At 41.6% G+C, this 25,904-nt stretch overlaps 1 protein-coding gene across 9 annotated transcripts in view; it reads right to left on the bottom strand.

The window, feature by feature from the left end:
• Positions 1-3,445: 3,445 nt before the first annotated feature.
• Positions 3,446-25,904, bottom strand: part of PXN (paxillin) — a 53,991-nt gene continuing 31,532 nt past the window's right edge. For 3 of the 9 annotated variants that reach the window (XM_032947147.2, XM_032947146.2, XM_032947145.2), the window contains exons 4-14: positions 23,334-23,463; positions 20,612-22,303; positions 19,837-20,082; positions 19,177-19,707; positions 18,126-18,203; positions 17,732-17,818; positions 17,370-17,597; positions 15,992-16,165; positions 13,894-13,975; positions 9,682-9,830; positions 3,446-6,144 (exon numbers count right to left, since the gene is read on the bottom strand). In XM_032947147.2, coding sequence (XP_032803038.2) covers positions 5,878-6,144; positions 9,682-9,830; positions 13,894-13,975; positions 15,992-16,165; positions 17,370-17,597; positions 17,732-17,818; positions 18,126-18,203; positions 19,177-19,707; positions 19,837-20,082; positions 20,612-22,303; positions 23,334-23,463 — 3,664 coding nt within the window. In that variant the 3' untranslated portion in view covers positions 3,446-5,877. The remainder of the gene's footprint in view (positions 6,145-9,681; positions 9,831-13,893; positions 13,976-15,991; positions 16,166-17,369; positions 17,598-17,731; positions 17,819-18,125; positions 18,204-19,176; positions 19,708-19,836; positions 20,083-20,611; positions 22,304-23,333; positions 23,464-25,904) is intronic. The other 6 variants (XM_032947148.2, XM_032947149.2, XM_032947151.2 and 3 more) reach the window with 6 other exon arrangements.

The following is a 25,904-nucleotide window of genomic DNA, read 5'->3' as shown; positions in this document are numbered from 1 at the left end:
CCCAGGAATGTCTGTCCTTAACGCTCGTGATGTCACTCCACATCGACCAGCCCACATCATTAATATTCATAAGCAGGTGAGGTCCTCTAAATGGACACCCCCCCACCCCTCCTCATTCATAATCGTGAGCACGTGACGTCACTCAATATTGAGTACTCCCCCCCTCACTAATAATCTTGCGGAAGTGACGTCACTCCACATCGAACATGCCCCTTCATTAATATTCATGAGCAGGTTACGTCCTCCAAATGGACCCGCCCCCCCCACCCCCCATTATTATTACCTACTATAATGAGCCGAGAATGTCTGTGTGCAACGCTCGTGACGTCACTCCACGTCGACCAGCCCCCCTCATTAATAATCATGAACAGGTTACGCCCTCCACATGGAGACCCCCCCCCACCTCATTAATAATCATGAGCATGTGACGTCACTCCACATGGAGCACCTTCCCCCCTCATTAATAAGCATGAGCAGGTGACGTAACCCCACATCGAACAGCCCCCCTCATTAGTAATCATTAACAGGTGACGTCCTCAAAATATACACCCCTAATTAATATTAATTAGCGGCTGACGTCACTCCACATGGGGGGGGGGGGGAGGCGAGGCGCCTCCTCCCCCCTCCTCGGCGTCAACTGACAACCCTCACTGCAAAGGCAGAACCCTCACGTCATCACGTGATCTCCGTGACGCTGTTGTTGAGACATCAAAGTAAAAAGGACGTCACGATGAACAAGGGATTGTAACCTTTAAATGGCATAGGTCCGTGTCACCACGCCCTTACAAATTGCACACGAGTTGATGCAATGAAAATATCACATCGCGGTCTGCTTTGCGCTTGCAAGTTTCACATTTACTGCAATCCGCCCGTCCTTGGACGGGCAAAAGGCGAGTTGTTAAGATTAGCCCATTACAGGTTAGATCAACATGTCGTTGGTCGTTATTATTTTTACGGCTTCTATTTTTTTTGTGTAAGATGGTCCATTTAACAGATCAACAGCCTGCAACGAATGCTTTCGTGTTGATGTAACTTTTTGTTATATCTATAACCCTAACAATGCCATTGCAGTAACTTCAAAACTGTGATGAATGGAGAGTCGTGTTCGGTCGTGCCTTGCAACCAAAGCTATAATAGATCGCCTATAGACGATGGTAGCCACGAAACACGCTTTTTAATTAACTATCCCATTAAATAATTAGGGCACCTCCTTATCAAAAAGCCACCCTCAGCAGTCCACACACAATCAGACACAAAGCCACAGATACGCGCGCCTTCTTAATAACGAAATTACACAATTTACTCACAGTGCGCGCGACCTGTTTATTAGCACGTTAATGAAAGCAATTAATGCAATTAGACAATACAAAACTCGTAATACAAGGCGTATTAAATAAAATAAAAACACCTTGCTTTCAAACGCTGTCCCTTTAGAACTGGGGTAGTGTACCCAATTATCTTCTCGCTGCTCGCCAACGCTGTAGCTTGCTCCACTTAAACCGCCTTTGGCTACATGCGATCCACCAATGCCTTTGTTAAAATTCGTGCTGGAGGAGGCACATTTGTGGTGGTGGTGGTGGTGGAGGGAGCTGCATGCGTGCCTCAAATTGCATTTCTTATTCGTTTTCAGGCTTCAGAGCAATACTAACTATGTGATATCGATGAATTCGTAATTATTAAAATAATTATGAGACTGTGTATATTCCCCACAACGACACCATCGAGTTATGCATTATTTAATATTTTATTAATTATATTTAATTTTACTTTGCACCGAACATCTGTCAGTTTACCGGCCCTGATTTCAAGCACGCTTGACTGCTGATAAGGCGAGAGGCTAATGGATTAATATATTTTTTTGTTTAAAATGTGGAGAGATGGATATAGGAAGGAGACATTGCCTACGTATGTATCACGTTAACTAGTGAGCACCGTATTCTTCCAGGATACAATAATGTAAGACACCGCAAATCTTTGTCCTGTGTCAGTCAATAACGTTATAAACATCCAGTCACAAACACACAGTTACCGGATTATAAGACCATTTTTTTTGTATCAGACACGGGGGGGGGGGGGGGGGGAGTGAGTCTTATATAATCTGAAGAATACAGAAATCGACGTAACAAAAATCACGGAAAGCTTCATTTTTTTAAGCCCTTTGAGCTATGAGTTATTTTTCAGAGGCGACCTGGCCACACATGATAGCTCGTCGATGTGGCTTATCACACGTCGGAATTTATAGTCGCAGCCAAATAATCTCAACGCACGTTTTCAAAATGTGGAGGGCGAAACCGCAGGACGAGGAGAAAAATCCACGAGACCACCACGGGGAGAGAACACACGAATAACAAGGCATCGTCAGGATCGGGCTCGAACCCACGACCTCCTGCGCACCAAGCGAGGGAGATGACATTTCATCACCATGAGAATGAAGCGGAATTGTAAACCCGAAAACCCCGACTCCTTTTAATTTAAGTGGATACCCTTCTGTTCAAAGAGACATCCGACCATGATTAGAGGAGCTCAAGTGCAGCGAAATGATAAGTGTCGGCTCTGTCATCAATGGCTGCACCAATAGCCCTTTTGAATGTTGTGTTCCATTTAAAAAAATCCTTAGTTCAGCTCCGACAGTTGATTTCATGAAGTATAGAATAATTTACTTGCAGAAAACTACCTATTAAAAATAAATCTGACAATACATTTGGGGAAAGCGTTGGCGATGGGATGCAGGAATTGAAACAAACAACGATATTCAACATTAACGTTGCCATCAAATGCCAAAATAAGCTGACGTTTCAGGAAATTACCCTTATTTAGAATACAAATTACTATCAGTGCTGGGTAGCAAAGAAAAAAAACCTGCAGAATTGAAGAGACTGCAGATGTAAGCTCTGTGGCATGTTTTACAACCACTCTGTCAGATAATTTGATGCTCTGCTGTGTTTAAGGAGTTTTGGGAGGAAGAAAAGACATGCCACGATGTACAGTAATGCAGCACACATGGGATGTAATTCAGCGGAATGAAAAAGAATATCAGAATGTCTACATCGGGATTGTGATTACGGGATTGTTGTTGTCATTTGCCGAGTGGTGCAGGTTACGGTTACGACAAACTACAAAAATACACAACGGAGCTTCAACACAGCTGAACATTTTGGGCTTTGAGTGCACTCACAATACGTGATCAAAATGTAAGTGTTCCTTACAGCACGTTGAGATGCCGTTATATTTATATACTCTACATATCTAAATTGAATTGCAGTTGTCTGCTGAATGGCTAAATAAAACCACTGTTGTCGATACACACTTGGCTTGCTCAATTGGGTTATTTTTTTGTTCATTATAATTGCATTCCACGATTATTGAGCAGAACAACACACGACATTACATGTAAAAAGAGGACAACCGAAACCTTGCATTATTAATAACGAAGAAACTGCTCGGATTTTTTTGAACATCTCAAAGGTACTTTATTTGTAAACATTTAAGAATCAAAAATAGTCAAATAAAGACGTAGAATACATTTTACTTATCTAAACGTGTCACTTTGCAGTACATGTATGCAAAGATAGCATTCCTATGTTTAATAGCTATAAAATACTGAGGCAATACCATTGTGTTTGCTTTCATAGCCAATGTAAGTTTGAAAACCTACTCGTACCATATGGTGAATTTTTTTTTGTTGTAAAAATACCAAACCTGTTTTGTATTTAGTTGCAACATTTCCTTTTTTATAAATAACGATTGAACATGTTACTGTTAAACACCAGCAATTACAATGTGTCCTTAATTCTATGATAAACATGTTTGAATGTTAGATTATGACAAGAGGACATTTTGTACACTGTCACAAAGCAAGAAAGCTATGCTCCTCTCCATAGCTCCACAAACCCAGCATGCGATCTTGCAAACAACGTACACTTGTACAAGCTTCTAGTTTGAGAAAGAATTCCATGAAAGATTTAGAGCTTAGTGCCTGAAGCTCATTCGAACTATGGGGGGGGGGGGGAAACCTGGTAAATCACACTGTAACAAACTAAATTTGATTTAATTCGAGGTCTCTTGAAATGATCATGACTCGGTAACATTGTTTTGCTTATTCTCTTCCGACGTCCGCAGTATGCACAAAATTCACACATGTTACACAAGGGCTCTTCAGTGACATCACAAATAATGGAGACGACTTGGGGATGCCTTCGTCCAGCAGCAGAAAGATAACGACTTTAAATAATGATCAGCAATACATGCAGTATTCAAATGGGCGTGTAACTGTTGTGTTGTGCTCAGTCCAGTTCTTGCAAATGCTGTTTCCTCCTTATGAGTATCTAAAGGACTGCCTGCTGGGTGAGATGTTTAATTTCTAAAATGTAAAATACAATGTCCTAAAAGATGTCCGTTCAAATTAGCCCTTGCTTATTGTATGAAAGCACCATGGTGAGCAACTAGTGTAGTTATTTTAGAAGTACATTAGAACTGTGCTGTTAATCCATTTGAGAACAATTAATAAGGAGCTTAAATCGTGATGGTACTAGATAAGTCGGCAAACGAATGGCATGTTACAGCCGTATGTTTTTTATGCAGAATTTTGATCGAAGATCAAACTGGAAGTATTTAATTTGGTACTATGTATTAGCAGGTTATTTCAATTTTTAAAAAATCGTATATACTATGTGACTTACACACCTCACCACACCTCCCTCGTTCAAACTTATGGCCCCAGCATTTGTTAACAATACACATGAGAAGACTGCAATTAACAAAATGATTTTTATCTCCAAAAGAAGCATATGAAACCCGCAAATTGGTTAACACTATTTAATATACAAAAATGGTATTCATTGTTCAGACAGCATGCACTTTCATTGACTGATAAGTTGGGAGTATTGTATTTCTGAGAAAATGTGTGGTTAATAAATTGTTTTCTCGTAAATAAATATGGCCACAGGCGATGCATAAAAATATATATTACTAAGGGCAGTTGCTTACTATTTATAGTCCGGTATATGTATCTGACACTGAATCATAAAATATAAATAATGTATTCTAATTATTCCTTTCTTGCAAGATAAATGTAACCGCAAGGTGGATATTTAAATGTAAGATTGATGGTGGGCGTACTTTATTTTATTTTTCATCAGGCAGTGGCAGAACAATTAATAACACCAAAGGCATTATTATAACATTCCATAATCATCCATATCCATCTCATTATCTCGTAAAAATATATATAGCATTTAAATACACGAAGAGCAGGCGATAGCTGGAGCTTGGTGATACGAGGGTAGTTTTGATGAAGATTTGGTACCTGCGGTATGTTTTAATGAAAAGTACAAAAAAGCCCCTTCTGTGCGAGCAAGCACATTATGTGAACCATGCTTTAAGAGTATAAATGTTGAATGAGCTAATATGTGGATAATGGTTCCAATTTTAGATTTAAAATATGTGTATCTATAATTTATGTTTGAATATATTGTTCTATAAAAACGTATTTCAAAAATATAGCACAGTATTTGGAATAAAAAATATGGCAAAGGGCTATGCTGTGCAATTTCATTCCCGTGTTTGAGCCAAAGTAACCAAGGCCCTCTGTGGTAGCAGCAGCAGCAGGCAAGCCGGGCAAAGCAAGTTGACAAGTGCTGGACTCTCATGTCCCATCCGTAGAGAAATCTGAAATTGGTGCATGTCTGGCTTATATCCTTTATTGAGTCACTGCAATCTATTCACACAAATGCCTGTGACCAGAGCTAATACTCGAAATAGGGGCAACCCACATCTGTACAAAACCACTTGCCCCATTCTCCTTCCCCAATCAAATATCATTCCCCCCTTATACTGCACTATATTTGCCTCCTCCAAAATATCATCACGTCCCGACTCTTAACCAAATAGCTTTATAAAGCACGGCTGGCAGTAAGGCTTGTCGTTCTGCTCCTTGAAGGTTCCCTTGTTCAGCTGCTTGAGACAGAAGGCGCACACAAAGTGCTCGGGGTGAAACTTCTTGGCCATGGCAGAGATGCATCGGCCCGTGATGGGCTTCTGACAACCGGAGCAGAGCGAGCCGCGGCGCTCGTGGTAGTGCACCTCGCAGTAGGGCTGTCCCTCGTGCTCGAAAAAGCTGCCGTTGATGAAGGGCGTGAAGCACTCCTGCACGCGCACACGCCCTCGCGCACAAACAACGGCATGGGGACATGAACAGCAGTGGCCGGAGGCAGTGGCGCCACGACGCATAAGCAAGTTGAGCAAAAGTATTTGCGCCCCAAATGGCTCAAGGGCGTGCTGTGTATATACACGACTATTGGTCTACTCTTTTTTTCTAATCTCACTGCATCTCTCAGTCTTTATCGCTTCCATCATCTTACTAGGAGTTCATGAATTTAAAGTGGGGGGTGGGGGGCAAACATTTTTTTTTTGCATCGGGTTGCCAATGGGCTCGCATGACCACTGCCTGGAGGAGTGATGCCCCTTTTAAGTAATCATTATTGGCATCAGCGTTTTTATAACCGAAAGTGACTGTACCTAACGAGGACCAACAATGGAATAATTTACACCTGTCCAGTTGGTGAAAAGTACATCCATCCCAGTAAATGCATCACAACTGCAATGGTCAATTCTGGACGAACAAGAATCAGGAGTATTTACGGGAGTCGGCAGAAGTGTTTCAGCAATAAAAATGACCGTGGTAATGAGTTGGCACAGTCTTATTTTACTTATTTATATATTGAATTCACATTTATGTGTTTTAATTAATGAGCAGTGAATTGCTACTTCAATTTCCCAAACAGGCAAGACAGGAGGCCTTGGACGGTCTATTATCTTTATTAAACACAAGTATGCTTAATCTATATTTTAAGCTTTCGTGACTGCAGGAATCCATACTCTTTGGTTCTTTCGGTAAAGTCACGTAGGTATAAAATAAAATAAATCATGACGTTTCGATTTAAACACAAGCAATCATAATCAGGTGGGAAAACGAATAAGTAATTAGTTATTCAGCATAATAAACATTGATGTTTGATTATTTTAAGTGAATGTCAGCTTGGAGTGGTAACAAAGTGGTTAATGCATGGTGCTATGAACCTGGTAATCCGAGTTTGCTTCTGACCCATGGTTGTGAACCTTGGCGAGTGATATCTGAACTGGTCCTGAGGTCGTCATCCCACTCTACCGACCCGCTGTCCAGTGTGAAGGGGTACGGTCCAAGAACTTCCATGATCAACATGGCATCGGAAAGCCTCATTCACCGTCGGATTAACAACAGGGCTACAAATGATAATTGTTGATGAATGTCAGCATGCTCGAACGAATATTGGACAGTGCTCTCGTATTAGTATGGTTGTCTACCGTGCGAAAGATGTTCAACATAGATACATAAATGGTCTTAAGCCAGTGGTAAAATATCATATACCTCTGGCAATGATCAATTTATCTAAAGGATGATTCCCATTCCCTCAACAACTTGCAGCTCAGCCATAACATGACAATAGTTCAAGTTCACTTTATAAATTCGATTACACACGGATTGGCACTGAACAGCCTTGTGACAAATCTTGATATTACAGATTTTATTCTATCGGAGACTGCAATCTCACAATTCAATTGGTCTTATTAATGAACCTGTATTGGAGCCTACAAGAGTCCTTAACACAAGTGCATTCAATTGCATACCACACACAAGCCCACAAGGGTATTTTTGGATTTCCATCAGCCATCTGACAGATGTGATAAATAGTGCAGCTTACAGGAGTATTGACCCTGTTTTCAGCAGAAGCCCTGGTTAAACTGCTACATTCATTATATTGTTCACAGTCAACTAAACAATGTGGAGAAATAAAATGGCATGAGCTTTCCTTTCAGAAATGTGAAGCATGTAAATCCGAGGTCCACTAACATTTTCCACTAATCTTGACCTCCAAGAATCACACAAATAAAAATAAAAGTTAACCTTTCAGAATATATACTGTACTTACGAAACAATGAGCTTCAACACATTAACATTTATCTTTTTACAATTATCTATAAAAATTGAGTGTTAAAACTTAGATTTGGTTTCCAAGTAACCATTTGTAAAACTATCAAACCGACAAAGAGGTGAAAATCTATTTGTCAGCAGCTGCCTGTCAACTTCCTTCCCTCTGGAAGTGCCAACCCACACAGGCATGTAATCCAGGCTGGGTCTCAAGGCTAGAATTGATGGTACCTTCTAAATTCAGTCATACTGCAGTATTACACAATGTGCACAATTGAATGCATTAGCACGAGTGCTATTGTATGCGTGCCAATAGTGCTATTGTGTGCGTGCCAAAATCTTTTAATATCCTGCATACTGCTGCGATGACCAGGCCTAAAGTCACGTTTAAAACTGGACTTATTCAATGGCGCTGAGTAAAGCGGCATGCCCTTCATTATGTTTGCAATGAAGAAGACAATGTAGTTCACAGCTTTTATGTAAACTGAAAACTTAAAAACACTCTAAACATTGCTTTACAGCAAGCACAAGACCAAACTAAGTGACGAGATCCATCTTTGGTGTTCATAATCATCATCATCAGCAGCAGCAACCATTATATATCCACTGCTGGATGAAGGACATCTCTCAAGATTTTTCAATGCAACAATCCATGCAGCACCTGCATCCGAGCCAATTTCCTTGCTTCATCTCCAACGATGGATGTCTTCTCGAGAACTTGCATTTTTTTAATGAAATAATTGTGCCAGATACAAAAATAACAGATTATTCTAAACATCATAATTGCAGCCAATAGTCCACAAACAAATGAAATAATCTAATTAGAGATTTGGTGATGAAGCAAGGTACATGTGGTACTAAAATAAGGTTTTAATCAAACAAGTGCAGATATGCCAATGTTTTCAGGAGACTTTAACCTTATTATTTTTAAGCGTGCTTACCTATAAAAAAAAACAGGTTTTAGAAGTTGGGGAGGATGTTGCAATGTGTAATCCCTACTGAGTAATTTGCAGGTATTTATTTAACTTTTGGATATTTGGCCAATACCAGTTACATTGCAATTGTGTATTGGTTTTTACCTCTAGGAGTATTCCAGAGAACCTAGAGGAAACCTATGTAGAACAGGAGGAGGACATACAAACTCCACAAAGAAAGGTTCCCAGGTCAGGAGTCGAACCCAGACCCTTCTTGTCATGAGGCACAAGTGTTCCCATTGCACCACCCTGTCACCTGAGAGTTGGATTATAATCCAACTCTCAGGTGATATTATAATCCAACTATCACCGTGTAACGAAACAATATATTGTTTGTCCCCGCATAGTGTTATTTTCTAATTGCTTATGCCTCAAGAGTACAGAAAATGGCTATTATTCCCCACAAACTTTGCTTTTGTGACCAGGACAGTGATATTTTGAAATGCACCTATGTCAATGAGAAAACGTGTGCATTTGTGTCATTCCTTCACATAAAGTCCTTTTTAGGCATAACCAATTAAAAATAACACTACCCAGGGACAAAAATTGTGTTACATAGTGTTATAATCTAGCAATGGATAATGACGTTCAGTGACACAAAGTCAGTGCATGCAATCATTAAAAGCAAGGCACAACCTTTATCCACAAGTGAAAGGCCCGGTTTTCTTTAGGGGGGGGGAAATAAATAAATAAAGTGCCGAGTTATGTGAAACACATTTTGATTCTCCCATCCCCAATTACCCGACAGATGAAGCACTCAGGATGCCACACGGTGTTGAGGGCAGACAGGTAGTTCTGCATGATCGCACGGCTGCAGCCATTACACTTGGGCGCAAACATCCCATAGTAGTCTTGCCGGCAGTATGGCTTTCCATCTCGCTCATGAAAACCTGAATTATCACAGCGAGGGAAGACAGGACCGGCCACATTTAGAAGCCTTGAAAGCACTCATATTAAAAGCATTACATTACATTACTAGCTTGTCATAAACTTTCTGACGTGATGTGAAATATGTTTTAGACGAAAAAAAGTTATATTTGGTGCATATGCTGAGCATATATTAAAATACATGTATATGTGCTGATGAGGAGCGGTGGCGCAGTGGTTAGCACATTCCGCTACAAACCTGGCCACCCAAATTCGATCATTGTTCACAGTGAACGTCAGTTGGAGTCTGAATCTCCCCTTAACCAACCGAAACTGACCAGCATGGTGAAGTATGGTCAAGCAACCCCCAAGACCAATATTGACATGGGGGGAGACTCCTTCATCCATCAGTGGATTGACAAAAGGGGTGAACATTTTCATTTCTATTATATATGTACTTAAGTTAATATTTCCTTTGAATATTATAAGCAAAGCAGCTTGTGAATTGTCACAAAAATTAGACCGGCCGATTTAATGTTATGGCTCGTGCACATTGTGAACAGTGCCTCCGTTCAGCCTAGAGTTCGTTGGATAGGCAAGCCTGCCGATAGCACACAGTCAATTCAATGATGCCGTTAGATTTACGGCTTAAATGTAATCCAATAAATGTAGTCTGCCATTGTTTATATTTCAAATAATTTTCCATCTCATGCACTTTCAGAATATTACAATTTTGTTCATTCACTCTGAATTCGGCAGCAATAATGCTTGGTGCAGTGATAGACACATGGACTTAAAAACTGTACGCGATGAAAAATACATCAGAGTAGCATCATTTTTTCATACAGTCACATTTATTTATTAGAACATCTTATTGTTACGTGAATTTCGATTACATCTTGTTAGAGTCATGTGTATTTTTATACATTTCAGCACTTCCGTTTTTCTACATATAAACTGCACTTATGCTCTGGTGAGTTAATGCAAAAACATTTATTGTTAATGTATCAGCCACTTGGCTAGTTGAACCGTTTAAGTTATTTTATTGAATATATGAATTACAATTTAAAAAAATAATTTTACATAACCAAAAATGCTACACTTAACATAATTCCCAGCAAAGATTTTGATGATAACTATAATAGTATATTATCAAAGTAATGACAAGGGCATTATTTAATTATTAATAAAATATTGTGCTTTCGTGTCTGAAATGCTTTGTCTGCAATAATAGTCGCAATTCTTTCATTGTAAGTGGAAAAATGGCTCAATTGATGAGAACATTCATAAACCCTCACAAACACGTTCATCTTGAAGCTCTGTAATTACGTAATTTCCCCACTGTGTATTTGATTACATTTGTTATATTTATTTCTATGAATCCATGCAAGCGTATAATATACAGCTTATTGACAATAAACCATCACTGGATGAAGGTCTCCCGAAATTATTTTGGTCATGGCAGTTGGTTGAGGGGTAGCGCAGTAGTTTATACACTGCACTATGAACCTGGACATCCGAGTTTGATTCGCAACCGTGACTAAGATCCGTGGCAAAGCATACCGTACATCATTGGTTCTCAACCGGGGGTACACGGACCCCTGGGGGTACATGGGAGTAAGTGGTGAATAATCACGTATGAATATGGCAATTTTAAATCACTACGGTGACATTAAAATGTATATGGTAACCTAGAACGATATGAAATACCTTTCTAAACTCATTAAACGATGTGGTTTCCAAGAGTAACCAGTGAGCGCGAACAAATTACGTCATGCATGCAAAGTGTCCGTAGATATTGATTTTGCTCATTTTTTATTTGTGTGCATTTACTAGCTAGTTAGGATACCTCCCAAAATGGACCATGGGTTAAAATATTGATTTTTATTATTCATACATTTCTCAGAACCATGGGTCAGCAAGGGGGTACTCGGTTGAAACTAAATTCAACAAGCGGTAGCCAGAAGAAGGTTGAGAACCACTGCTGTATATATGATGTCAAACATATTCTGCAAAAAAAAATACATTTTACTCAATGGGATATTTAACACGAATAAAACTCACTCACAACTTATATATTAGAAATTGAAGGCATACAAATCTTTGGAAAAATATTCTAAATACTTCGGCTCACAATAATTTACATATTTTTTGTTTCCTTCGGTAAAGTCACGGGGATAGAAAAATAATTAAAAAAACAAAGTGAATGAAAATTTAAAAAAACACTAATGTAGACTCTAGCCTGGTTCTTAATCGGAGTGTACTGACAAATCTATAATGTGGACTGTAGCCTGGTTATTAGGTTTGGTGAGTGTACTGGCAGTCTGTAATGTAGTCTGTAGCCTGGTTCTTAACCTCAGTGAGCGAAATGGCAGTCTATAATGTAGACTTATTCTCAGGTTAGGAACCAGGCTACAGTCTGCATTATAGACTGCCAGTACTCTCACTCAGTTTAATAACCATTGCTACAGTCTACATTATAAACTGCCAATACACTCACCAGCTTTAAAACCAGGCTACAGTCTACATTATTGACTGCCAGTTCACTCACAAAGGTTAAGAACCAGGCTACAGTCCACATTATCGATTGGAAGTGCACTCACTCCGATTAAGAACCAGGCTACAGTCTACATTAGTGTTTTTTTTATTCACTTCATTTTGTATTATTATTCGTGACTTTACCGAAAGAACCAAAGAATATGAATTCCTGCAGTCATGAAAGTTAAGTCGGTAATTAATATTATTTAATCCCTGCGTAAAGTACTTATGTAAAGCAGTTGTATAATTTGAATAATTCACACATGGTGCTTCAGCATAATTCCACAAGTACTGTGCAAAACTATTTATTGGCCAGATTTTCGCCGCCAATGACTGCCAAGCGCTGTACAAGATGAGACGTGACATCCATGCTAATGGTCTGCCACATAGTGGAAGAAACTAACATTACAGCATAAAAAGGCTGTCACATATTTTATCTATCGCACGACAAGGATGCCCTCTATGAAGATGTGCTGACCTTTATAAAGTGCCTTTGTCCATTACAAAGCTCCGCTGACCACTATTTGGCTTCGCTGAGCTATATTCTGTACATCTCCACTGCCATCTCAAAATAACCAAAGTCAACAAACCATACTGAATTGCCGCTCAAATGGGCAGTGAGGGGGTATGTATCTCCTATTTACAGCCCTGAGCCAGTTGTGGAAATTCCACATTCATATGACAGGGGTGGGTCATTCCATAGGACTACTGCTGACCTCCCCACAAAGTGGTGCTTGCTCACAAAGTGGTTCATCCCCCAGAGGGATGGTGGCCTCAGTCAATCCCCAACCATGATTTGAACACACAACCTGCTGTTTGAGAGCCCCCGCTCAACCGGTGATCCACTTTTGCCAGGTTGGTTAATACTTGGTGTAACAGCGCACGCTGTGGAATAAGTGGAGGTGGGTCCGAATTACGCCATCATAATTGGTCACCATAAACAAATGCCATATGCGTAATTAAATTACTAAAACTATTTTTATCTACCAGGTAAGGCCCACCGAGTTATACAGCTCTTTTTCAGAAGCAACCTGGCCATAAATGATAGCTCAACGAAGTGTATTGGATATTGCACTGCGCTATGCACCCAGGTTACCTGATTTTTGTACGACTATAACTATAACTTTTTTTAACCAGGTAAGGCCAACTGAGCCATACTATATAACTTTTTTTCAGAAGTGACCTGGCCACTAATGATAGCTCGAAGAAACGGCTTATCTTGTGGAAATGTATAGCAGCCAAATACTCAAAACGCATGTTTCTAAATGTGAACGGAAAAACTGCAGAACCCGGATAAAAATCCACACGACCACAGGGAGAACAAGTAAACTCCAAATATACAGCAGGCATCAGGGTCAGGATCGAACTCCACAACCTCCTGCATACCAGGCGAGGGAGTTAACATCTCGCCACCGTGCTTTAAAATATGGCAGCATTTTAGCAGTTAAAAAGAAAAAACCCCAATAAAAGAAGAAATGTCAATGTTGCTACTATTGTTTAGAACAACCCACATCAAGGGTGCATGCTCACTAATCCTGTGCCACCAACCTTCTTCTCCAAACGGCCGGCCACACTGTGCGCAAAAAAAATGTTCAGGATGCCAAGTTCGATCCAAGGCTGTCACCACTCGCTGGTTCCGCAAAGAAAGACAAAAAAAGAGATACAAACATAGATAAAATCACCCATACCACATATTCACGCAATGTACAGAGACAATTTCATAAATACACACACCACACACAGTATAGACAAACATCAAAAAGGATTACAGCACTGTAATTCGGTACTGAATATTAGTTTTAACTGTATCCATTATGTGCTCGCAGTTAAGTAAAGATTACTCCGAAATGAGCCAGTCCTTGTTTCACAGAATTTTCTGGGTCAATTGCGGACAACGCAACGCATACTGCTTTGAAAAGCATCAATCATTCAATTAACTTTATTGAATACAGCTGGTGCCAGTGCCCAGGGAAAACACATTGCGGCGTTTAAATAGTTAAAACGAGCGCTGCGTTTAGTGACAATATGTTCCATGGTAAAAGTCACACTGGGTCATGTAGTCACATACATCGAGCAACTGACCAATACGCTCAGTACTAAGCAGTCAGGGATACTGAAATGCAAATGCAGCAAAAATAAAATAAAAGGTGCAGCCGTGCATTGTTGCTCACATCACTGCTGACAGAAGGAGCTCTACAGCAGAAGGAGCTCTTGAGTGTCCCTCGAGATGGTATTTTGGCGTACTCTTCCACACTAACCAAATAGCTTGGAAGAGGTTGGTAGCCGCCAAACTCTACCCCCCCACCACATCGCTACCTGTCAATCGATCAATTGTTGTGAACCCATTTCTACTGCTGTGTGGATGTAGAGGCGGCGGCGTTGGAAAGGGTTTTTTTTTTAACTTGCACCGTTTCAACCGCCGTCCCCCACAAGAATTAACCAAACCGGTGACCTCTGGGGATTGCTAACTAGCCCAGTGTGCTAACTCTTACACAACCGCAACAGACAAAGCAATTTCGATTTAAAGCTTTCGTGACTGCAAGGATTCATCTTCTTTGGTTCTTTCGGTAAAGTCACGTAGAATGAGAATAAAATAATAATTTGACTAAAATAAAATAACACAATAATATTCTCACGTTTCGGCCACAACACAAGCGGCCTTCATCAGGTGAAGGGGACGAGACTGTCTGGAGGACAGCGCTGTCCCCTTCAGAATATTATTGTGTTATTTTATTTTATCAATTTATTATTTTATTCTCATTCTACGTGACTTTACCGAAAGAACCAAAGAAGACAAAGCAATTTTAGAGCATTACAGAAGCGTACTTATGAATTGATACTCTCGGCTGTGAAGCCCTCCCTGAGGATGGAAAAGCAGCCGTGAAATGTTTTCTTCATAACACTTCCACAGATATTTTCAGATGTACATCTAAATTGGTAAATAATTCATATTTTAGCACATTTCTGTTCATTCCATGTGTACTGTACAGGCGTAATGTTAAATCATTCTTCAGAGGTCCAGTACACAAAAAAGTGTATCCATGCCAAAATTGTCAATAAAAGTGTTTTTTCTGTACAAAACAATATAGAGTCACGCTTCCGGCATCTACTTCAAAATAAAACTATATAATCAGAACTTTCATGAATACCGGACCAGACTCTCTGGTTCTTTCGGTAAAGTCACGCAGATAGACAAAAATAATAAAAATTAAATAAAACACGTTTCAGTCGCAACACAAGCGTCCGTCTTCTAGGTGAGAAAAAATGATCTGCTGTTGTGGCTTTATATAGGCACGGGAAGGGGGGGGGGGAGGAGTTTGGCTGTAGGAGTTAGGCACGGGAGGGGGGGGGAGTTTGGCTGTAGGGGTTAGGCACGGGAGGGGGGGGGGAGTTTGGCTGTAGGGGTTCACAGGGGAGAGGAGTGGAGGGTTTGCGGCGTGCAGGGACGGGTGGGGGCCAAACATCTTTATTTAAATTGGGCGTAATGAGTTATCTGACAAACATGACAAAAGAGAATCCGCAGCCTGGTAAAGTGTAAAAATTGGACATTTAAGCAACCCCGCGCCAGGAGCTCAAAAGCAAGTGGTAGCAGCAGCTGATGGAATCAGTCTGAGAGTGAAAGTGCAAGCCGCTGTCTAATACTCACATCCATTACGGCCTCGTTGCAGTAGGCGCAGCGGGGCGAGAAGAGGCTGTGGTAATCCTCTTCGCAGTACGGTTGCCCATCCTTCTCGAAGAAGTTGCGCGAGCCAATCTCCACCTGGCAGTGGACGCACACGAAATGCTCGGGGTGCCACGTGCGCCCCATCGCGGTCACCACCTGCCGAGTGCGCGCAGCCACAGGCGAGACGCGGAGGACAAACTGCCCTCAACGGTTACAGGTCAATGGGCCGATACGCAAAATAGCACAGCGTGTCCACATCGTGTGTAGGCATGTGTACGTTGAGTTTCTTTCGACACCAATCATGTTAATCGGAGGTGCAGATCAAGGGACCTCCTTATATTTTTTTGTGAACTCCTTATACACGAGGACAAAGACAGCCATGCCCCTCTACACCGCCCCCCCCCCCCAAACCCCCTCCCCACATAGCCTACACAGGCTGTTTAGGGAGTGCTGTTAGCGAGCACCGATGAAGACCAGCACAGCACCTGGCCACCTTTGTATCGCCAGTGGTGATATTAACACACCGTATCAGGTAGTTGTTTTAGGTTGAATTGAGATAGGGAAGGCCCAAAACTGGTTTAGATAATCACCACTGCAGTGGCCAGCAATTGTATTTGGGCTGCTGGGTTCATAGTGTAGTGTGCTAACCACTATGCTACTGCTCCCACACACATATACACGCCTTTACAAGGTGGCTAACATTTGTATCATGCTTAGATCACAAATTCTCTCATCAGCCTTTAGAATTTTCTATATTGACACCAAATCCTTAATCTTGGCGAAAATAACGTGCCTTATAGACCCAATGGTACTGTTAAAAAAAAGGAAATTATAATCCTTCTGTCAATCCATTACTGGATGAAGACCTTTCACACCTTCCTGTAATAGGAGTTGTTTAATCATACTTCACCACACTAGTCAGTGGGGGTTGGTGAAGAAGGAGGCCCGAAAACCGGATCAAGTGTCGCTCACCAACTGATGTTAGCTGTGGCTGGGAATCGAACTCAGGTCGTTGTTTCGTAGTACAGTGTCGCACCATGCAACCCCCCCCCACAACAACAACAACCCCCTGCCCCCTAACCCACCTCTACCACTCCTCGACTTATGTCAGTAGCCTTTAAGGCTGCACAGGTCATCGTCTCACCATTCTCCCACGTGCAGTTATCTTACTTTAAAATATTTGAAAGCAAGCGTGGGGCCGCTGGCTAAGTATTAAGCTCCAAGGTGCTATCTGTGCCCTCCTACTATATGACGACCACCTGTCGGGATACAGCTGAAAATCTGCCGATCTCAAAAGCAGAGGCGACACAATGCATTCGCCGCTCGTCACGCACGTTCGCTCGCTCGCTCTCGCGCCTACCTGCCCAACGATCGGCTTGCGGCAAGCGGCGCACACCCCCTTCGCCACGATAGGGACACCCTGGCGGTTTAGGTCTGACTGTAGGCTGCCCAGCATGTTGTCCAGCTGCCTGCTGCCCTGCTGTGGAAGGGCTGGCAAGGGAGGCTTTTGCGGTGGGGTCGCAGCTGGCTGAGGATCTTGGGGCTCCCGCTGTGGCGCTGGCTGCGGTGCTGGCTGCGGCGGTGCCACCTGATATATATACGTACAAAATGCCAACGCAATTCCATCACTTCCCTTCTTTAAAAAAAAGAAGCGGGCGGTTAATTTTGGCTGTTGAACACGTGCAGCATACCGGAAGGAGAAAGTGACTGGAAAGAACTTGCCTGGCGTTTTGGAATGAGTGGTGGAGGAGGGGGGGGAGAATGGAGTTTAGGAGATGGTAAAGCGTCGCTGAGATCTATCTCTGGAAGCTGTGAAATAGGAACGTGGATTTGTACAAAACAGGCTGTGCTTTGAAATACACAGTACAACAGTGGAAAGAAGAGGCATGCATGCACAGATGTTAATTGAGAAAGTGAAATGTTAAAAGCCTGACATGCATAAATATGCAAATATAAACAAATACGGCTTTGCGAAAAATGGTTATGACATCAAGGAAGTTTTCTCAAAGAGTTAACATGTATTGTAATACGTGTTTTTTTTTTACTTTTTAGCATCTCATGTTGCGAAACATAGCATGTATATTGCAGTGTATCCAATGACAAAAGCACGTCATGCCTTTTCAACAGTTGAATAGGAAGGAGCAGGCATGGCTTCATGATATGTAAATTGGACCTCCTGGGTAGGTGACCGCGCCTGGAGAAAAAAAAGACAATTACGAGCAAGGCACAGAGATATTATAAAGTGGTGGCAGGACTTATATGGTTCAATGCTGCATTTGCAGAAATAATCATAATGACAGGATTAAGCCCAACAACACAAGTTCTGGTCCAATTTGTTGCCACTTTAAGGGGTTGTGGTACGGGACAGCTACTTGTCAAACGATAATAGCAGCATATTCACGAATTAGGGCAGTCACTTGCGCATTGTATACACAATTTAGCATTTCTGCTGCTTGGCAGTCCATGTCAAATAATTAACACACCCCCTACATTCAGGAACACATTACCATCTGTAATGTGATGCCCAGGACATTTTAATCGGTGTACTTGTGAATGTCATCGTCTCATATAGTTTTACAAATGCTCATAGAAATGCTTTAACTTTCTCTCCAGAGTAGGCAGAGGATAATTGTGGCGATTGCCAATGATTGTCACGAATTAACCGTAGGCTTAATTTTACATTTCATTACGATGCCATAATTAACCAACGGCTATTTACAAATAAATGAAATATACAGCGCTTTGTCAATTCACTGCCTGATGAAGACATCCACACCACCCCCCCCCCCCGATGCCATATCGGTAATGACCATACCTCACCAAACTGGCAAGTGCGGGATGGTGAAACTCAGAGTGGTCCATCGAGCAATTCAGACGTCAGCCCGCCACTGACGACAGTCATGACCAGAAATGTAGCCCAAATCACCAGATTCATAGAACAACGCATTAATCACTGCACCACCACTCCGCCCCAACCACCACCCCCTGCTGCAATATATTATGCTTGAAGATTTTGGAAGCTTATTTCCCAAAAATAATAATAATCAGCATTTAAGTAAATAATCAAATATAATACCGCAGAGCTCTTTAACAGTGCAAGTTAAATTCTCATCAGGATAGATCGCTGTGACACAGACAATGACAGCTAGTGAACCAAGTCAGCATGCCTGTGGTGATTCATCAAAGGGGATGTCAGTCTGGCAGCCAACAGACACGCTGGCTCGGGGTGCTCTGCTGACACTCGTAGCTGGGAACACCAAAGGCTGTTGCAGTTGCAGCAATAAGGAGTCCAGCTCAGCTGTGATTTGTTGTTCGGCCGGAGATGGGGCCTCGATGTGGCCCAGACGAAGCATAACTTTGGCCAATTCTGGCGATTCACGTGGCGGCGGCGGCGGTGGTGGTGGTGGTGTTGGTGATCTGGGCTCCAGGTGTGGATGGTAAGCACGCTCCGGAGGGGTCGGCGGTTCTGATGGCATCGGTGGTGGTGGCAACTGTGGCTCCGCTTTGGAGATGGGTGGCGGTGACGGTTGATGACGCGGTGGAGGAAGTGGTGGTAGGGGTGGAGGTGGGGGTGGAGTTGGTGGAAGAGGAGGAGGGAAAGCAGGAGCAAATAGGACTTTTCGGGTTTGAAGAGGAGAACAAGCTTTTGAGAACATCGTGACACCAGGAGGGTTCCTTTGTAAAGGCATTTCTTTTTTCTACAGAAAGAAGGGAAAGAACAAGAATTGCAATGAAAAAGGGTGTGGGGTTTTTTTACGCAAGTGACTGTTATATGCAATTGAACAGATAATGCAATCACGTGTTGATTGAAGTGATTTCACGCTTGCCTTTTGTTCCAATATAGGTTCAGACATAACGATAACCCCCTCGGTGAGCCACTCGTCCACCGGTTTCTTGGTTTCTTCCCCTTCCTTCTTGAAGATGCCCAGCCTGCTCTGCAGCTCCTGTATGACTTTGTCCTGTTTCATCGACTTATTGTAGATCACAGGTCCCATGCGCCTTCTGGGTTGCTTACTATTGTACATTGGATGAATATTGGTTGTCTCTTTGGTTCTCTTAATAACAAACTTAATCTGTACGAGTATCGAGAATAGGAAGAAGAAAAAACAGCGAGAAAGTTGCAGGTAGTGAAAGTAAAGTGACAACAAAACATCAACCCATTTGTAAACATATGGTGCTTGTGGTGGAAAAGTGAAATGTAAATGCACATAAATTATGCTTTGTAATCAGGCCCCAATTTGTGTTAGTAGAAAGCCATGCCATTTTTATGACTGTGTTTCGAAAATAATGGGTTTAAAAGCAGCTGAACTGCCAATCACCCTTAATCAAAATGCAATATGAATTGCAAAATAATGACGATCAATTAATCGTGTCTATAAAAAGTTGAATAATTATGTATGAAAAAGGTTAAAAGTGACATTGTTCAAAACATTGATCATTTAAATATAAGGAGAATGTGGAATTCACACAGGAGACATAAGTCACACATTTTAGTAAAGTGCTCACAGCCTGCAGGCTCACAACAGGCATGCAGTGAAAGTCAGACGAATGCACAGCCATTACGAGCCCATGAGTGCCAATGAAAGGGAGCCAGCAGCGTGCCTGCTGAGATGCAGAAACCTTCTTGATGCCCTCGGGAGGCAGAGTTGGAGGAAAATCAAAGGACTCGGATTTGATCACCACAGCATCTCCTGCTGCCTCATGCCCAGAATCATAAAGAACATTCTCCTTTTCGTCCTTTCTTGTGTTCCCCGGAGTGCCTGTAGGATCAGCTTTGCCATCTATAATCAAACAAGCTACCACCTCTCCTCCAATGTTAATGGTGTCCACTGGAGTTGGAAAAACGTGTTTTGACTCGGTGCAGAGCGTTTTCAAGGCCTGAGCATGTGGAACATCCATTTTGGATGGAGAATGTGCTTCCAGCGGAACAGATGGAAGACTTGATACTTTGGCCCTTTCTCTTGGTTTCGTCACAGAGAGCGCGGTCGTTCCTTGTGGACTACTTACGACATTCGACGTGACACTGTGCCAAGATGACATTGCAGGGATCTCCGCTGTTTTCTCTGGTGGCTCGTTAATTTTCACCTGCGAGAGTTCAGCCAGCGCCGTAGCTGGCTCTGTAACCATTGACAAAGAGCTAGTATCTGTTGCTTTAAAGACGGCCACATCTCCAGTTGAAGCACTATTTTTATTTATGTACATTTTTGGAAATTCTGAGAAAACTATTTGTGACTCAGCCTTGGCCGGGGAATTAGCACCACCTTCTGATGGTACTGCCGATATTTGGTTGAAACCAGTCAATGTAGGCCCCGGGTTCTGTGTAACCATGCTGGATTGAGACTCTGATAGTGGAGGGATGTTGGATGTAGAACCACCAAGATTCAGGAGCTTTGCAAGTGCAGAACTTTTGTCTTCCAATTGTTCAAAAGACAAACACTTTGTCACTGTGGTATCTGAAATGTGTAACACTGCTGCAGTTTGGCTTTCTTGTAAGCTTTGCTGCCATTTATTTCCAGTGGTTATGGAATCGGTAATACAATGAATCTTATTCCCTGGGCCATCAATACTTGATGACTCTAGTATTTTATTGGAAAGCATTTCGATGCCTTGTTCAGCTGTCTTCTCAGCAAAATATTGTCTTGATGACTGATCTGTTTTGATAGTGTATGGAACATTTGGCTTTGCTGGGTCCATGCTTTTTGAATTTAGGGGAAGTTCCCAAGCTGTCAATGACAACACGAGCTCATTTTGCGAGCTCTTTTTTGACTGCACATCACAAATGACATCACCACAATTGCTTTCCTTCACCTTCTGTGGTTCTTTATGATCCAATTGTTTTGAGGGGGCTTTCTTTTGAGCGACCCACTGAATCTCCTTCCTTTGCGTAGTGTACACTGAGCTCTCATTATGTCCATTATATATGTCTTTAGTTTTATTGAGAGTAAGAGGAAATGCATTCACAGGTGATGAGCTATTTATGTCAGAGGTTGAAAGGTCAAGTGATAGGGCCTCTTCGTTAATGCAGAGAACTTCAAGGGGGCTGGAAGATCGAGAGGAGAGATTGGGAGAGGTGGATGGCATGTCTGGCACGTCGACCTTTAAGTTAAGACCATTAGTCATAGCAGAGAGGGTCACGTCTGACCCCGAATTTTCCCTCACGCCCTTCATTTGCAGTTTGCTTCTCTTCGGCTGAGATGTGCTTATCATGTTTGAGAGAATCTTGTCAGTGGACGCGAGGTCTGTCTTGAGAAGAGAGAGATCGTCTGGTATACATTCATCAGAGGGTGCTGAAAACTGCCGGCACAGGGGATTACAGGACAGCGGGAAAACAGTAATAAGGACAGAATATTAAAAGAGAAAATAAAACATGGAGACCAAAGAAATGAGAAAAGCAACTGAAGCAACATTAAACGCACCAGGAAAAGGATTTCACATTGTGACAGCTTGGTGTCTGTAGTTTGCTCCACAGAGCTGTGCACCGATGAGCCCTCACCACAGCACGTTTACTGAACAAGTCAAATGTTTTGCATTACGCATCTCGATACCTGGGAGGTTACATCACCCAGCGCTTTTGTTGCTTGCCGTGAACGCGGTGTGAAGCACGTATTGGGGGATTTACAATCACAATACCTTTTCTCAAAGCCTCACACCGTGTTTATATATAGCCCAAACACTACAAGGGAGGAAGACCCTCGTGAATATTTGTGTTCTCTGGTGCATCTCTTTCAGGGGCCCAAATTCATTGAGGAGAATGTACCCAAGTTTGCACGAGGAGTGGAAATGGTGTTCAGAAGCCTAACGGCGCCTGATGGGCCCTCCTTCTGTTATAAAACTACCCATGTAGGATTTTTCGATTTAAAGCTTTCGTGACTGCAGGGATTCATATTCTTGGTTCATTCGGTAAAGTCACGTAGAAGGGAAATAATGAAATAATAAAAATAAAATAAAAATCTCACAACGTTTCGGCCACAATGCAAGCAGCCGGCCTCAGGTGAAGAATAGAGCTGTCAGAAAGACAGCGTCCTAATGAGAATTTTATTTTATGATGTTTTATTATTTTATTATTTCCCTTCTACGTGACTTTACCGAAAAAACCAAGAATATGTACCCATGTAGGGTTTCATCGTTGTGCTGTATAGCTCTCCGGTGTGCTTTCGGCTTGTACCGCGCATTGTTATGGCGCAAAGTACACCATGCCAATTAACACGCGGTACAACCCGTTATCACATCAGAGAGCCCACTTCTTTTCTCTCATACTTTCTGACTGTGACCTTTGCAAAGTCTGTTGTGGGCCTGACTGCCCATCATATTGGGGCATACTTACATTGGTCTGTATTTTGAAGTCCGAAAGGCAGGCCATGAGCTCATCCAGCTCTCTGGTGGCGGAGGAAGCAGACATTCGGGAAGGTTGGTGAACTGGAACAGCATTGCACATCTGAGCAGATGAGGGAGGACTGAAAGACACAAGTTGAAAACAGACCATGAATGACCATAAAATCGCCCGAGCACGTACATGAATAAAAATGTAACGGCTGCATGTCCACAGTTGTCATTTACATATTTTAGAACAGAACCCGATCGATGTCTCAGGAAAAAAAATAAACAAAACAAAGAAATGGAACCAAAGCTAAATGCACAAACGACAACAAAAAGTTAACACGTAACCCTTTTTGCCACATTTTAGCCAAGTACCAAAGTCAAATGTAACCAAAATACTGCAAAAGCCCATGTGTAAAAAGAAAATCCATAAACACACAATAGGTCATTGAGCAATGCTATAAAATATCAGCAGAAAAGATCAAGTCCATATGTTCTTACAGGAGAGCCAAGAAAAATCAGTGTCACAGAAAACTCTCTCTGGGCGGGGACAAATATCTCACGGGAATGAATGCGTGCAAGTAAGTGATCTTAGAGTTTCACATTTTAAATTTTACCAACACACGTGTCACCATTGTATTGCCTCATTATAGCGGCTAATCAATTGTTTAAGTTTATAGTAGGGGCCCAAATTTTTATTTATTTTACCAAGTCATTCAGGTAACTAATGGCCCTAAAAAAATAAACTGAATGTTGCGGGGTTTTTTTCTCTCCCAAGATTACCCAACGTTGATGACCATATTTTCTGAACTATTGATGTAATTTGCACAAGCTACGTTTAAGCTAGCTTGTCTTGTATTTTCTTTATATTCCAAACAAAAAGCCACAAATCTAGGTAACACTGTGATATGTAAAAGAAAGGAAGTGGTTTGTTGCTCAAAGGAGTTTTCACAGAACCTCACCCCCTGTTTAAAGTCACGTGTTGTTTACAGAAATTCTGCATTGCTATGGAAGTCAAACCATGGGACAACCATTGTTGACTTTCCACAAGAAGGAATTCCTTTTAATATCCACCCTCCCGAGAGATGAAGGACTGTGTTTAACCCTGGCAAATGAACACGCGGTCTTCCGATTGCAAGCCATGGCTCTCGAACCAATGAACCACATGGTCAGTTCATGTTAGTATTACTGTAGAAATAAAACTTTATTGCCTTTCACAATAATTAACAAAATTGCACAAACACTATTCATTCTATTTAATGGTTTATTTAATGGGTCACTGAACCAGAGCTAAATGAACACGCTTCAGCTTGCTGCTCTTTACCCTATGTCAGATGTTCACATTTCTAGATTAATGCACAGTGCAATGAGTATCCTTCATCACATATCAGCAGCTAATTACAGCTGCTGATATGTGATGCTGCTGAAACCTAAAAAAAAGTAGAATTCTTTCACTGCGTAGGTTACGCTGTGTAGCTCTCCGATGTGTGTTTGGGTTGTACCAAGCATCGTTCATCACGATATTGGACTCTTTCGCTCAGTTCCTGATGGAACTAAGAATCTCCCGGCACATTGGGTGAAATGTCAGAATTCATGGGGAAGTACACCATGCTACACAGCCTAGAAACTAATGAAAAAAGGTCCTTGCACAAGAATGCGATCCGACAACACATCAAACTAAAGCAGAGCTTGCCTAACAAAGTATTGCTGATTGGCTGACACACCTGAACTACAGACATCTTTCCAGCATTTTTAAACATTATTGCTTACTCCAATAATTTAAATGGTAAGGTGAATTACAAACCAGGACACGTATTAATGATTAAAATATACTATTTCTTTGACTCATCATTATTCAGGCAAACTAGCTGCCGAGAACCTGGACAATTGGATTGAGATACAAACGAAATAGCGTTAATGACCTTAAGAAATATTTGATGATGTAACTTTGATTCGTGTACTTGCATACTGCACAATTATGGTCAATTTTTTTTTTTACAATTTGGTCATACATTCACGTCTTCATGTACATATTAGGTTTATTATGAATATTAGGTTATATGGTGTTGCCTATTAGCTGTGAAGTTTTAAGACCTAGGGTTAAAAATGTGTATGAAAGAGAACACACAACGCAAGGTTGTATCTATTAAGGCATGACATTTCTACGAAGGCAGCATGTGTCTTAAGATCCATCCATGTCATATAATCTAATGCTAGAAACAAGCCCTATTAGCCATTTTCAGCACCATGGTCTTTTGCAGGAAGACTTTCCAGGGACAGGCATCTATGGTGGAAGACATTGTGGAGGCAGATCAATAATGAATGGAAATGGGAGGAGGGAATGAATGACTAAAAGAGTGGAATTAAATCAATCATAATTTATAACTGAAGAATATGGCATTTGAAGGATTACATGAGAGAAGCACTGATGTCCTATAGGAATAATGCAAGTGCACCGCATGACCTTTTTATTATTATTAAAAAAATATTGCTCTGCCACGGTTAAGTCTAATCTCGGATTTCCAATAATTTACTGTGAAATTAAAACTGTATTTGAAGTGGACACATTGGTAAATAT

The sequence above is a fragment of the Petromyzon marinus genome, chromosome 5 (assembly GCF_048934315.1).
Source record: "Petromyzon marinus isolate PM22_M1 ecotype Great Lakes invasive population chromosome 5, UKy_Petmar_22M1.pri1.0, whole genome shotgun sequence".
Lineage (NCBI taxonomy): Eukaryota > Metazoa > Chordata > Hyperoartia > Petromyzontiformes > Petromyzontidae > Petromyzon > Petromyzon marinus.
Note: the sequence above shows the minus strand (reverse complement) of the source record. Positions and strands in the feature narration are given on the sequence as shown.